General features: G+C 52.5%; 1 protein-coding gene across 2 annotated transcripts; it reads left to right on the forward strand.

The window, feature by feature from the left end:
* The first annotated feature begins 3,998 nt into the window (after positions 1 to 3,998).
* DRC10 (dynein regulatory complex subunit 10) lies at positions 3,999 to 11,746 on the forward strand. 2 transcript variants are annotated; one of them, XM_074921261.1, is made up of 6 exons: positions 3,999 to 4,121; positions 4,750 to 5,573; positions 6,837 to 7,070; positions 8,760 to 8,831; positions 9,369 to 9,441; positions 11,105 to 11,178. In XM_074921261.1, exons 2-6 carry the CDS (start codon positions 4,881 to 4,883, stop codon positions 11,107 to 11,109), a joined length of 1,077 nt encoding a protein of 358 aa, XP_074777362.1. In that variant the 5' UTR covers positions 3,999 to 4,121; positions 4,750 to 4,880; the 3' UTR covers positions 11,110 to 11,178. The 2 variants fall into 2 exon arrangements, with proteins under 2 accessions (XP_074777362.1, XP_074777359.1); XM_074921258.1 differs by lacking the exon at positions 9,369 to 9,441 and having other exon boundaries at positions 11,105 to 11,746.
* Positions 11,747 to 12,826: the final 1,080 nt, after the last annotated feature.

The following is a 12,826-nucleotide window of genomic DNA, read 5'->3' on the forward strand; positions in this document are numbered from 1 at the left end:
ACTCGTGTCCTTTGTGCAACCAAGGACCACTCCAGGCCCCTCTGCCTGGGGGCCAGTGCAGAAACAGGAACTACTATCCCCAAAGTGGTGTTTGGGAAGTTTTGTCATGTTTTAGCTAACCTACATTCAGCCCTAAATTAGCTGGCAAGAGAACCAGGGGATGCAGGTCATAGCTGATCCTCCATGTAGCAAGACTGACATTCCCTCCCTCTCTGACAGGAAATAAGCGCTGAGAAAAGGGCCCAACATTGTTATCTTTCATGATGTTCCCAGAGCCCTGCTTGAGCCTTTCTGACAGGCTCTAGGGGTTGAGGGCAGTGCAAACTGCTTCCCACCTGCTGACGATATAGAGGAGGAACGTCATCCCACTGACAGCAAGACACGGGAATGACTGAATGCAAGCTGGAGATGCAGCCAGGCTGTGGTCAGGGATCAGTCAGCCCTACGGATTGCCCTGCGGCTTGTGGTGGTGCCAGAGCTCCACGCTCCCAGCAGAGTGTGGTGCAAGGCCTGGTGCAGCACCATGGTCTGGCTCCCGGGAGGGTCTCCTGAGGCCTCAGCTCCTCATGCAGAGCTCTGTGCCAGGGTGGTGGCAGCCTGCGAGGTGCTCATGTGCCTCCAGACACAGCTGCTCCAGCTCAGCTGTGGAGCCCAGCGCTGAGGGTACCGCAGGAGTTCATCGCTTCGGAGCTCCTGGTGTGCAGAGGAGAAGATGCTTTCCATCACAGTGGTGAATCGGTTTCTGCCCACTCTGTAGTTGTGCTTTGGCTGCAGCCAGAGCAAGGATGGTGGTGGGAGGGGACTGACTCTACAGTGACAACAGCTTGGGGTGCTGTACCCTCCAGCAAGGCAGCATTGTGTGATTCCACTCTTTCAGCATCCTTTCACAGTTTTAACTGGCATAATCCATCCCCCTCTCTGCTGTCCCTTCCCTTGTCCCACACATGGGTGGCGGCAGCAGGAGCAGGGAAATGATTTGGCCAAACCCAAGCTGGCGTGGATTGTGGCCTTCCAAGCTGACTGGCTGAGCCTGCCTGCTCCCACACACCAAGCTTTGCTTCCCTGGGCTGCAGTGGCGAGGGGTTCAGCATCTGGAGAGTGATTCTAATGGGGGATGAAAGCCCAAATGGGGTGGTCTTGGACGTTCCGCTCTTTGGTCACAAGGCCTTTGTGTCTGAATACAGCTGGACTCGGACAGCGGGGGACAGTGTGCCTGGGCTGTACCCACACACAGGGTCTCTTGGCCCTCCCTTCCCTGCTCAGAGGTACCTCGCACTGCTCCTGTGCCCACATAGTTCGGATTCTTGTGCACCTCTGTCTCAGGGCAATGATGTAGGCTGGTGGGTTTGGATACAGAAAATTGTGTCAGGATGGATCTGAGGTTTTTCTACATCCTGGATGAGGTGGGACTGATGCAGGTTTGGTGATGTCTCATCTAGCTCCCAAATCGACCTGGTTTCCTTCCTGGCAGAAGTGCTGTTGCCTGCCCCGAGCAGCGCATGAAGCTGCAGGACGAGTCAGGCTGCTCTGGGCACGAATCATCACACCCACCTCTGCCTGCAACACGGGGATGTCTCTAATTACCCCAATCCAGGAGGGAGTGGCAGCGGTTAACAGGTCTTCCCTGCTTTAAAGGAGGTTTGGATGCAACCCGCCGCTCCACTCTTTCCATCATCTCTCTCTTCCTCTGTGTCCCAAGGACCTTTCTGTCCCTTTGGGCAAGCTGAGCGCACAGGGGCACAGGGGACTCTGGTGACGGTCACTAGGTAGTTGATCCCATCTCCAGGTCATGGCTGTAAGGAAGTACAAGCCTGCATTTCTTGGAGAGCAGAGGCCCATTTCCAATGAAGCAATCAAGATGCTCCTCAACTTTGGAAAGAAAAAGACATTATTTTCAAGACAGGTTTAATTGCCAAAATGTCTGCAGGGCAAGTGGCAGCATTTCACAGCATCACCCCTGAAGTCCTTGTCAGGAAAAGCAGCAGCTCTCCATGTCTCAAGGGCTGCTTCTCTGTGCTGTGATGACTGCTGTGAGGGAAACATCCAGCTGATGGCACATTGCCTTTGTAACCTTATGGCCCTGCTGTGCTTAAATTCCATGTCTCCTGATCACCCTGCAGCCAGGAAATCATGGATCTGCTGGATCTGGCTCCAGTGTGATCACAAGATCCCATCTGTCAAATCAGAGCACAAGAAGGTGTTTCTGGACAGCTCTGTGCTTTTGTTGGAGGCTGAGGGAGAGGCTATCCCAAACTTGTAGTTAGAGCCACCCCTTCTACCTACAGCAGGCTGGGTACGTCCCAGATTAGGGTTTGTGCTGGTGGTGGCAGTGTTTTTACCCAGACCCAGATTTAACATCACACCAAATCCTGGTGTTGCCTTTGAACTGGTCCTTTGGATGGGTCACTGAGGGCCACATATCTGACGCTGCTTCTCCAGCCAGGCAGTGAGCTGGATACGTCCAGCCTGACACCCCAGAGCCAACAGAGGCATGCTCCCGCCTTCTTCTCCGCAGCTTTGCCCTCCTCCTGCATCTCTGCCAGACCCGTAGTCCTGCTCTGTATAGGAAGGCAGCAGACCTGGGCAAGCCTGCCCCCTCCGTGGGTGTCCTCTCATCCATCCTCACCAGTGTCAGGCCTTAAAATTCCAGCCATGGTAGTCCCACTGCATCTCCCCTCACCAGACCCTATTTGCTTTGTGTAGGGAAATAAAACTGGTGATGTGCTGGACCAGTGGGCACAGCCCTCAGTTCTGGGGGTTTATTCATGGGCTTGGACACGCTATGCACAGAAATAAAGAGGACTGCTCACGCGAGGAAAGGCTGCATGGTGCTGGACAAGGCTGCCCATGGGTGCCACAGCTGCTGTGGCACTGCTTTGTGCTTGCTCCTGCCCCCGAGGACAGAGTTGGCATCACCAGGAGCCTGGGCTAGCATTCAGCATTTTGCAAACTTTCCTCCTGGAAACCAAAGCCCTCCTCTCTCTGAACGCATCCTTCTCACTGACCACACAGCAGGGCGAGGGCAGGGCTTGTGCTCAGCTTTCAAGGGACAACATATTTGCAGACGTCACTAATTCATGGGTAGCCAACTAATTGGGCATGTGTGGCATCAGCATTTTAATTGGCTGGAATTTATTAGCATTTTTATGGCCCTGAATATAGAGTCCTATAAAATCAGTCTTCTTTAATAGTACAGTTAGGGGAATTTCTTGCTTGCTGGTGTTCTGACATTTTAAATCCCTGCTAGACTCTATTAAATCTGCCTGATTTAATACCACAACACGGTCTGAATTTCCATAACCTCGGTCTGCCCAAGGTGCGTGAACACGCAGCGTCCTCGCCGGGTATTTCAGCGCGGCATGGCTGCCCTTCCGCGAGCTCGCCTCACCAGGGCCCCATGGCAAAGGCTCCCTGCCACAGCCGGTGGGTGCCGCGGTCGGCTCTGCCGCCGAGCCCCTCGTCCTCCTGACACCTCCGTCTGTCCGTCCGGCGGCAGCTGGCGGGCGCTCCCCCATGCTCCTGCCAGCCCCCTCAGGGCTCCTGGACACCGACTCCCTGACGCACTCCCCCCACTTCATTTTTGCTCTTCTGAGACTGACCAGGGCCTGGGAGACTCGATCTCGGGGGTATAAAGTTTATTCTCGGACTTATTTTTAGGACTCTGAGGAATGCACTCCTGGGGAGCCCGGAGGGAACGCTGCGGCGAGCACACGCTGCCCGGGGTGCCTCTCCCCGCGACACAGCTGGCCGCGGCACAGCGCGGGTCCGTCCCTGCCCCAGCCGCGCCGCGCCGCCGCCCCGCGCCCCGCAAGATGGCGACCCGCCCCCTCGCGGCACCTCGCCGCCGCGGGACGTCTCATTGGACAGCGGCGCTGCCCATCAAGCGATTGGTGGGGCAAGCGCCGATCGCCATAGGCCGTGGAGAGAGGCCCCTCCCCCGTGGGGGTCGCCCAGCAACCGAAGGGCTCTGGAGGCGGCGGCTGGGCCGAGGCTGGGCCCGGAGCGGACCGAGTGGCTGCAGGGGCCGGCGGCAGCCCGGGACCGACACCCGCCGGGAGCCATCCCTGAGATACGCCCGACCCCCGGGCTCCCCCCTGGGCCGCTGCCCCCCCCGGACCCGGGTATATCCTCAGACGCTCCCCCGGGTTCTCCTGCCCCAGCCCCCCTCGATCCCCCTGCCCCTCACACGGGGGATCCTCCCCACCGGGCATCGACCCCCCCTCAGACTCTCCCACAATTGGGGCATCCCAGGGATCTCCCGGTACCCTGCTGCCCCCAGACCCAGGCCAAGGGGACCCTCGCACACACAGCTGCCCCCTCCTCCTGCCCTTGTCCCTCCAGGCACCCAGATCCCCTCTCCCACCTCATCCCTCTGGCAGGGCCAGGCCTGGAAGGATGGAGCTCTATGTTTCACACCGGGAACCCTCCGAGGTGGCCCGAGAGACCTGCAAGCCCTTCTCCACCCACCGCTGGGGATTGCAGAGCTGCACTGCGTGCTTCTCCGCCTCAGCTGCTCCTTAGAAGCAGTTGGGAGCTTTCTCCCCACCACCCTTCAGAGCCGGGAGTTCAGTGCTCTCCTCCCTTCCCATGGGTGTTCAACAGCCTCTCTGCGAGAGACCCGTTCTGATGCACAACCCCAGGTCTTGACCCCGTGTCCAGACCCAGCCAGAGCTCTGGTGTAATCTGAAGCTCCCACGTTTTCCCAAATTACATTGTTTCTCTAATGCTGTCACCATGTTTTTCTTTTAGAAATAAAATCCAAGAAAGAAGAACATGTGACAGCAGCAGCAGAGGGTCCTTGATGTTCTTTGACCCAGTCTCACCTTGTGTAAGAGATGTCGTGTCCTTTCTAGACCACTCACAAGTGTTTAACTGAAGCCATGGCAACAGGGGATCCAGCTGTATTCCAAGTATCATCTCAGGATGCAAAGCAAAGAAACGAGCCCTTGGTGAAGGGCATAGCAACTCCAGAGAAGGCAGTGATCACATTAGATGCCATGAAGATGTTAGATCCATGTCAGTTAAAACCTGATAGCATGGAGATGGAAAGAATCATAACTGTCTTGGACGAGACGATTGCTAAGCTGGAGATGAGCAGTTTGATCCCACGTATTACTGACTCTCTGGATAGGTTTGCTGATATGCTAGGACCTGAGATCACAAACAACCTGATTGAGCACCAAAAGCTTTCAAATGAAATGGAGCACCTGCTTGCCAGCTCTGAAGAAGAGGACAGCATGAGAGCTGAGGAACAACAGGGCTGTCTCTGCTTGCTAGAGCAACGTCTGAAATGTTCTGTTAGAAATGTCCTGAGACTCTTACTGGCCAACCCTTCGCTTTGCCAGGCTCTGAGGTATGAAGCTTGGGCGAGAGAGTCACCAGCTGAAGTGTTTATCAAAGCCTTTGGGGAGTTCAGGAATTTCACGCTTGAGAGACTGCTGACTAGTCCTGTGGAAGAGGAAGAAAAGATCCAGTTCATGAAAGCCATCTCCCTCCAGATTAATAAAAACACAGAAGCAATCACAGCTTTACAGGCAGAACTGGCAGCAGCAATCCAGACTCAAGAGGAGGAGGTATGATATTGTGCGAATATATTTTCCAACAAAGCATAACTGAAGCAAAACTTTGGTAAGGTAAAAAATGATCCCTTTCTTGCAGTTCCTAAAGAGGAAGTTCCAGAACTTTTTTCTAAACCAGATCCTAAATTTAAAGATACTATTTTAATTATAAAATATAATGAAAAATGTTTATTGCATGCTTGATTTTTTTTTAAACTTGAATTTGGTATGTTTTGAACCTGTTCTCACTGGCCAACTCGAATGACACAAGTCACTGAGTTTAAAAAGGAACTGCAGGACAGGCACAAATTGCTGCGGTAATGTTTTGGCAGGGCTACAATGCCAGCTGCCAGCGCAAGACTTGGTTCACTGCTGATGAAATGATGAAAAGTCATTCCAGGGAGGGATTGCTCTGATCAAAATCCATTTTTAATATCTGCTCTCCCTTCACTTTTGCTTAAATCCAATATTTCTGTGACTTGCAACTCTGTAATACTAGCTGCCTTAGAGCATTTGTGATTAATATGTGATTATACGAATTCTTAATTTTTCCAGTGAAGGCAACTGAGGTACAGATAAACAATGGGCATTTCCCGGCTCTTTCTTGTGAGTCCGTGGGCTGTGCCAGCATGCAAGCCTCTGAGCCCCTCACAAGCAATCCTTTGTTTTATACGTATGCTTTTCTTTCTCCTTCCTGCAAGAGTGGTTGGAGGGGAAGGTTTTGTCATGTGCTCGCTGCACTGAATGGTGCTGACGGAGACAAGGGCCAGCTTGCCCCATTCCCTCTGCTCCTTGGAGATCTGTGAATCGAGACACTTGAGATTTTTATGTGCAATTTGGCAGCTTGTCCAGGGTGTCATGAATAAATCTGTTTCACTGGTCCCAGCCGAGGATTTCTCTTGCAGGCAGCACACTAAGCTCTATCCCCCAGACAGTCACTCTGAGCCTAATCCAAAGCTCGAGGGAGCCACAGGCCTCGCTCCAGTGACTCTGATTTTGGCTCTTCCTCACATGGCAGTGCCGGTGGGTCTCAGTATAGTTTGTTCATTCTCTACCTTTATTAACAGGTTCCCAGAGGAGCAGTGGGGAAGGTTTCCAAGGCACCTCATGTAAATCTGTTTCCTCAGCCAGCAGTGGCAGGTTCCTGTTGCTACCAGATCAGCGGTGTGTCTTCTTAGATCTCTTCCACCTTTGCAAGGCTGCCTTACTTCTCCTGCCCACCTTATGCCTCACCGGCATTTCTCGATGGTATTGCTTTCTCTTGTTTTCTGGGTCTAGATTCAGAAGAGGGACGATGTAATCAAAGACCTCAAAACCAGCCTGCAAGATCTGGCCAAAGACTGCAGGGCCAGCATCCAGCAGATCAAGCAGGAAGGGGAAAAACAACAAAAAGAGGAGCTGCAAGCCTCCCAGGCCAAGTGTACCAGGCTACAGCAGGACATTCAGCAGTTAGGAGCACAACTCAATGCACTTGTACTGGAGCATCGAGCATCAGAGCTGGCTCTCAGAAAGGTAAATGGGAGGAGAACTCTAGAACAGGAGATGTAAAACCTTTTGTAGTGCTGTCAGGGCTGGCTTCTGGCTGCTGCAAGTAATTACTTGGTTCACGCTAGTTCCTGGCAGGACGCACATGCTGTTTGTTAGAGTATACCTGCTCTGTCCTCATGCTCTGCTGATTCCAGTGGAAAGCAAACCCTGCAGTGGCAGCAGGGAAGTAGCCTGCTCACAGGTCCTCTTCCTGCCTGCTGACTTAGCTCTGAAAACGCCTTTATACAGTGCTGTGACACGGCATGCTCATCAGAGCACAGAGCAGCAAGGCTGCAGTAAAATAGGCAAGGCATATGCTAAGAAACAAGGGATTTAGTGTAGAGTAAGCAGAGCAAACATAAAATTGGCTTTATATAAAGCCATCTTTTAGGGTTGATTGTAGTATTCAAGGTTGAGAGCAGCTGATCTTGGGAGCTAAGCAATTCCTGCTCTGTCTGCCACTTTGCTGAAGACACAAGCCAAAGAGTCGTGCTGAGTTGAATGAGGGGGAAATGTGATTTATCGCAGTGCTGAGCAGATACAGAAGGAGGAAACAGGAGCAGCAGGCAGTCTCAGGCCTCTGTATCAACAGCTCTGCCCTAAGCAGAACATGCTGGTGACACAGGGCACAGAGAATCTAGAATTAGAGCATTTTTCCCCCCGAATTTGCTCCTTCTGGGTATTTACTCCAAACAAGCACTGGCCTCCCACAGGCAGGACGGCACACACTGGTAACGGGGCATCTTTCACTCTTGAGTTGGACGATGTAGAGCGAAGTGGCTGTGGGGCTGAGCATCGACAAAGCCAAGTTAGAGCTGCAGTACACAAACCAAAATCTACCCACTTACACCTTCTTTAACAGAGTGGCTTTATCAGGCAATTTCTTCTGAGGCTGCAGGCCCCTGCAGTATTTTTTGATGAGTTGCTCAGCTCATTCTGATGCGCAGGGAGAAAGATTTACTGAGCACAGAGGTCTCCTTTTCCCCTCCTTAGCACGTCCTCTAGCCCTGCACAGCCCAAGATTGTACTTGTGGTCTAAATAGCTGAGGTCTGACCTCATGATGGCCTGGGAGCCCTTGGGACATCCTGGGTCAGTGTCATACAGGAAATGGTGTGGCACTTGTGATGGGCTCTGGCTGGTCTTTCTCTTGATGATTGCACAGAGCACAGATACAGCAGCTTGGGGTAAACTGCCTGTACCTGGTTATACTGCAATATAGCCACTGTTAAATTGCTTTACAGCTAGCAATATCTCTTTACTTTAAAAGGTACCATTTTTTGAGTATTGTGTTCCACTTTCATGTTTAGCAGTTCTCTGTTTCTTTGGTTTCAGGGTGGTTGTCCCAGTTTGTCAATGACTTGTCCAGTTGCCCCAGTTTGTCAATGACTTGCCCCATTCCATCAGACATGTTCATTTCCTACTGCAGAATGCACCTTTCAGATGCGTTTTGATCCCCCAGCTCCAGGCTATAAACCAAATAAGGCCCTTTTGGCCTTAGAGAATGTCCCATAAGAATCCCCAAACCAGGGTAAACAAAATATGTGTCTGCTGAAGGAAGCTTGCCACAAGGAGGAGGTGTTATACTCAAAGACAATGACACTGTTTTCTAATTCAGGCTACTTTCTACCAGGTTTCAGGTGCCTGCAAGGAACCTATCTTGTTTTGTGTTTCAGAGGAAGTGCAGGCTGGAGATGGAAATTGTGAACTGGATCCAGAAATATGACACAGACATGGGAGAAAAACAGGTAACCACTTTAAAGTGCTTTGCTCTTCCGTGAGGTGATATGTGCGGGTAGATTCCTGTCCAGATGGACACGTGGCTCTAACACAGGAGGCTGTGGAAGTGAGGGGCAGTTCTCCATCCAGAAGAAGTACAGGTGTCATGGTTTGAGCCCAGAGGGCAACTGAGCATAACGAAGCTGCTCACTTACTCCTTCCCTCTCAGGAATGGGAAGGAGAAAACAAAACAAATGACCCGGGAATTGAGACAAGGACAGGGAGGGATGACTAACCCATTATGGTCACAGGCAGAAGACAGACTTGTTAGGGGAAGAAAAAGAACATCAGTTTAAATTAAACACCACCACCACTTAATTTAACAAAGAGTAGGGCGTTGAGAAGTATAACTGCATCTTAAAAACACCTTCCCCCCACTCCCTTTTTCCTGGGCTCAGCTTTGTTCCCTAGTTCTCTCCCTCCTCCCCTGCAGCGATGCAGGGAGGCAGGGATGGGGATTGTGGTCAGTTCATCACCCGTTGTCTCTCTCACTCCTTCCTCCTCAGGGGAGGATTCCTCACACCTTCCTCTGCCCCAGCGTGGGGTCCCTCTCATCAGTCCTTCATGAACTTCTCCCATGTAAGTCCTTCCCAGAGGCTTCTGCTCTTCACAGACAGCGTGGGTCCCTCTCAGGCATTGCAGCCCTCCCAGCGACAGACCACCCCAGCAGACTGGGCTGCCCTCCCAGTCCTGGCCTTCTCCAGGCACAGCCCCCTGCTCTGGCATGGGGTCCTCCACGGGCTACAGGGGGGCATCTGCTCCCCTGGTGACCTCCATGGGCGCCGGGCACAGCCTGCCCTCTCCCCACGGGCTGAGGGGAGTCTCTGCTCTGGTGCACCTCCTCCGCTTTTGCTGTTAACCTGGTGTTTGCAGAAGTATTTCCCTCACAACTCCTCTCCAGATTCCCCTTTTTAACTACATTATCACAGAGGCACAGCCACCTTCGCTAATTGACTTGGCCTTGGCCAGAGGTGGGTCCATCTTGGACCAGGGATGCTTCCAGAAGCTTCTCACAGGGGCCACTGCTGTAGACCCTCCCCTGCTACCAACACCACCCCCTCCACCCCCCCCCCCCCACCTGACAGGCTTCAGAAGGAAAGGTCTCTGTCCTGCCTATGTGTTCAGGGGTTCTCTGCTGCTTTGACTTTAGAAAAAGTTACATCCACTGCTAAATCCCACAGTATTTGGGGGCAAACAGGTTGCCATGGTTTGTCAGACACACCCACCTGACACTAAGGAACAGGTTGTTGAGATTTGCTTCAATCCTGAATCCTGTGGGCCCTACCTGGTACCCAAATCATGCTCCTGTTTCTTCTGGCCCCCTTGAGAGATGTGCTGAGAAACCCACCAGCCTGCTTACCGCTGCCTTGGCATCCAGCTTCACCACCACAGGCTGAGAATCACATTGGTGCACCCAGCCTCTCCTCTGAGAAGGCCCTAGTTGCTTTCCTGTTCTTGCTCGATTTATGGAGATGGATAAAAGCTGATGGATTACTAACAAAGCAAAATGTATGAAGGGGCCTAGAAGCTGGCTACTAATTGTAAGAAATGATTCCCCCTTGTCAGGTGTTTAACAATGGGATTATTTTGGTTTCCTGTCTGCTGGGTTGCCGAAGCACCAGGTCACGGCAAGTTTGGGGCTGAGCTGCTAAGGCAGACACACATCCACACTGCTGGCTCCCCTAATTTTCCACCTTCACGTGGCTCCTTCAAGGGCATAAACTGCTGAGCTTGGGAGTGCAGTAACACCAATGAAACTACTTATCCTTGGCCTTTTCCAGGCTGACACGGTCTGGCTCTTCTCATGCTCTCCACAGTGTACAGCTTATTAGCTGGGCTTCAGTGCTACTCATCTAAAATGGCTTCTTAGCAAAGCCGTTAGCTGAGGTGAGCTCAGCCTTACCCAAACTGCTGTGATATGTCTTTGTGCAGAAAGCATCTGCAGGAGGGGCTCTGACCTCGTCAGAGTTCCCAGCTGAGGGTGGATGCTGTCTGCAACACAGGGAGAATTGTGAGAGTATTTTTCAGAGGAGCATGAAGATACTAGGACCTGGCATCTCATTAAATTCCCTGGGTACTGGACACACCTCCTTTCTGAGTCCCTTTGGAAAGGCTCACCTCAGCTTCCAGTTGTTGTTCTGCTTGGATTTGGAATGGATTTAAGAACCCTTGCCTAGTGTTATACTCAGAAGCTGCTGAATGCCCTAAAAATTTTTGTACCCGCTATCTGCTGTCTTGCTAGGCTGAGTATGAAGAGGTTCATGCTGCCTATGCTGAGGAGAAGGCCCAGCTGTCCCTGCTGACAGAGAAACGTGCTATGCTTCTCCAGGAGTATTCCCAGATTGAGGAGGAGCGCAGGATACGTCAGGAGAAGGAGGAGCAGGCTTTGAAGGAGTTGAACACCATGACGCTTGCTGCCACCCGCATCCAGGCCTTCTGGAGAGGCTACTTGGTACGGTCCCTCTTCAAGTCAAAAAAGAAGAAGGGCAAAGGCAAGGGCAAGAAGGCCAAGAAATAAAGCACAAAATGCATTCTCTTTCCTCCTGGCAAAGCTGCTGACTCTGCTGGGACTGAACTCTTCCAGATAAAAGCATTAGATTTCAGACAGCGCTTGCATTAAGGCCTCCAGGGCTGGGGCTGCCTCTCATAGTTGGAGAATACTGAAGCAGTGGCATGAAGACATGTCTTACCGTTTTAGGTTTGGCTTTGCCACCTCTGCAAGGAGGAGAATGTCTCCTGATGAAGGGACTGGGCAAGGACTGCAGGTTCCTGGCTTGTCTTCTTGGCTTTAGTCTCCTTGCTTCTGCCTTCCTTGTGTGTTGGGGCCCCATTCTGTTCTTATTGAAGGTGGCAATAAAATAATTCCGGGGCGCGGGATGAGGCCCTTCATCTGACAGGGTTTCTCCTAGTGTGGATTTGAGAGACCATGTCCCTTTCTACAGGAGGAAGCTGCAGGGCTGTTGCTTATCAGTGAGAGGGGGGGCACAAGTCCTGGCTGGGCATAACCCCTGGCAGTTTCCATTTTTCATCAGGGGCCTTCTGATGGGTGGGATGTGGCACAGCACAGCTTGTGCCCTGCTCCCAATCCTACCAGTCTCTCCCTAAACTAAGCAGCAAACTGCACCCTGTTTAATGCAGACCCCTGTTCTGACAGCTCCTTGGATCCTCCAGGGTCTAATGCCCCAAAAGCACACTGCAGCCTTTGCCTTTCACAGGGGCATGAGTCAAATGTTTTTACTCCCTTGGTCTCCCATTTTCAGTAGCTATATAGCAACTCCACACCACAGAGCTTGTGTCAGCACTGGCGTGGCCAGCAGGGACAGGGAAGGGATCTGAGCCCTTTACTGGTGAGGCCTCCCCTCGATGAGTGGGTTCAGTTTTGGGCCCCTCACCCCAAAAAGGCCATTGAATGACTCGAGCGTGTCCAGAGAAGGGCAACGGAGCTGGGGCAGGGTCTGGAGCACAGGTCTGCTGGGGAGCGGCTGAGGGAACTGGGGGGGTTTAGTCTGGAGAAGAGGAGGCTGAGGGGAGACCTCCTGGCCCTCTGCAACTCCCTGCCAGGAGGGGGCAGAGAGGGGGGATGAGTCTCTGGAGCCAAGGAGCCAGCGCCAGGCCCAGAGGGAATGGCCTCAAGCTGCCCAGGGCAGGGTCAGGCTGGCTCTGAGGAAGGATTTCTGTGCAGAAGGGGCTGTTGGGCGTTGGAATGGGCTGCCCAGGGCAGGGGGGGAGTCCCCATCCCTGGAGGGGTTGAAGAGTCGGGCTGAGCCAGCGCTGAGGGATCTGGTGGAGTTGGGAACGGTCAGGGTGAGGTTCATGGTTGGACTGGAGGAGCTTCTGTGAAATTGGGCACGGATACAGGCATGCACAGAGTGCAATGTCTTATTTGTTTCATTGTCTTGGGAAACTAGGCTGTTATGTGTTACCATAAAGTCCCGGACACCTTCTCTCACCTATTATTTTCATT

Source organism: Athene noctua, chromosome 17, assembly GCF_965140245.1.
Source record: "Athene noctua chromosome 17, bAthNoc1.hap1.1, whole genome shotgun sequence".
NCBI lineage: Eukaryota > Metazoa > Chordata > Aves > Strigiformes > Strigidae > Athene > Athene noctua.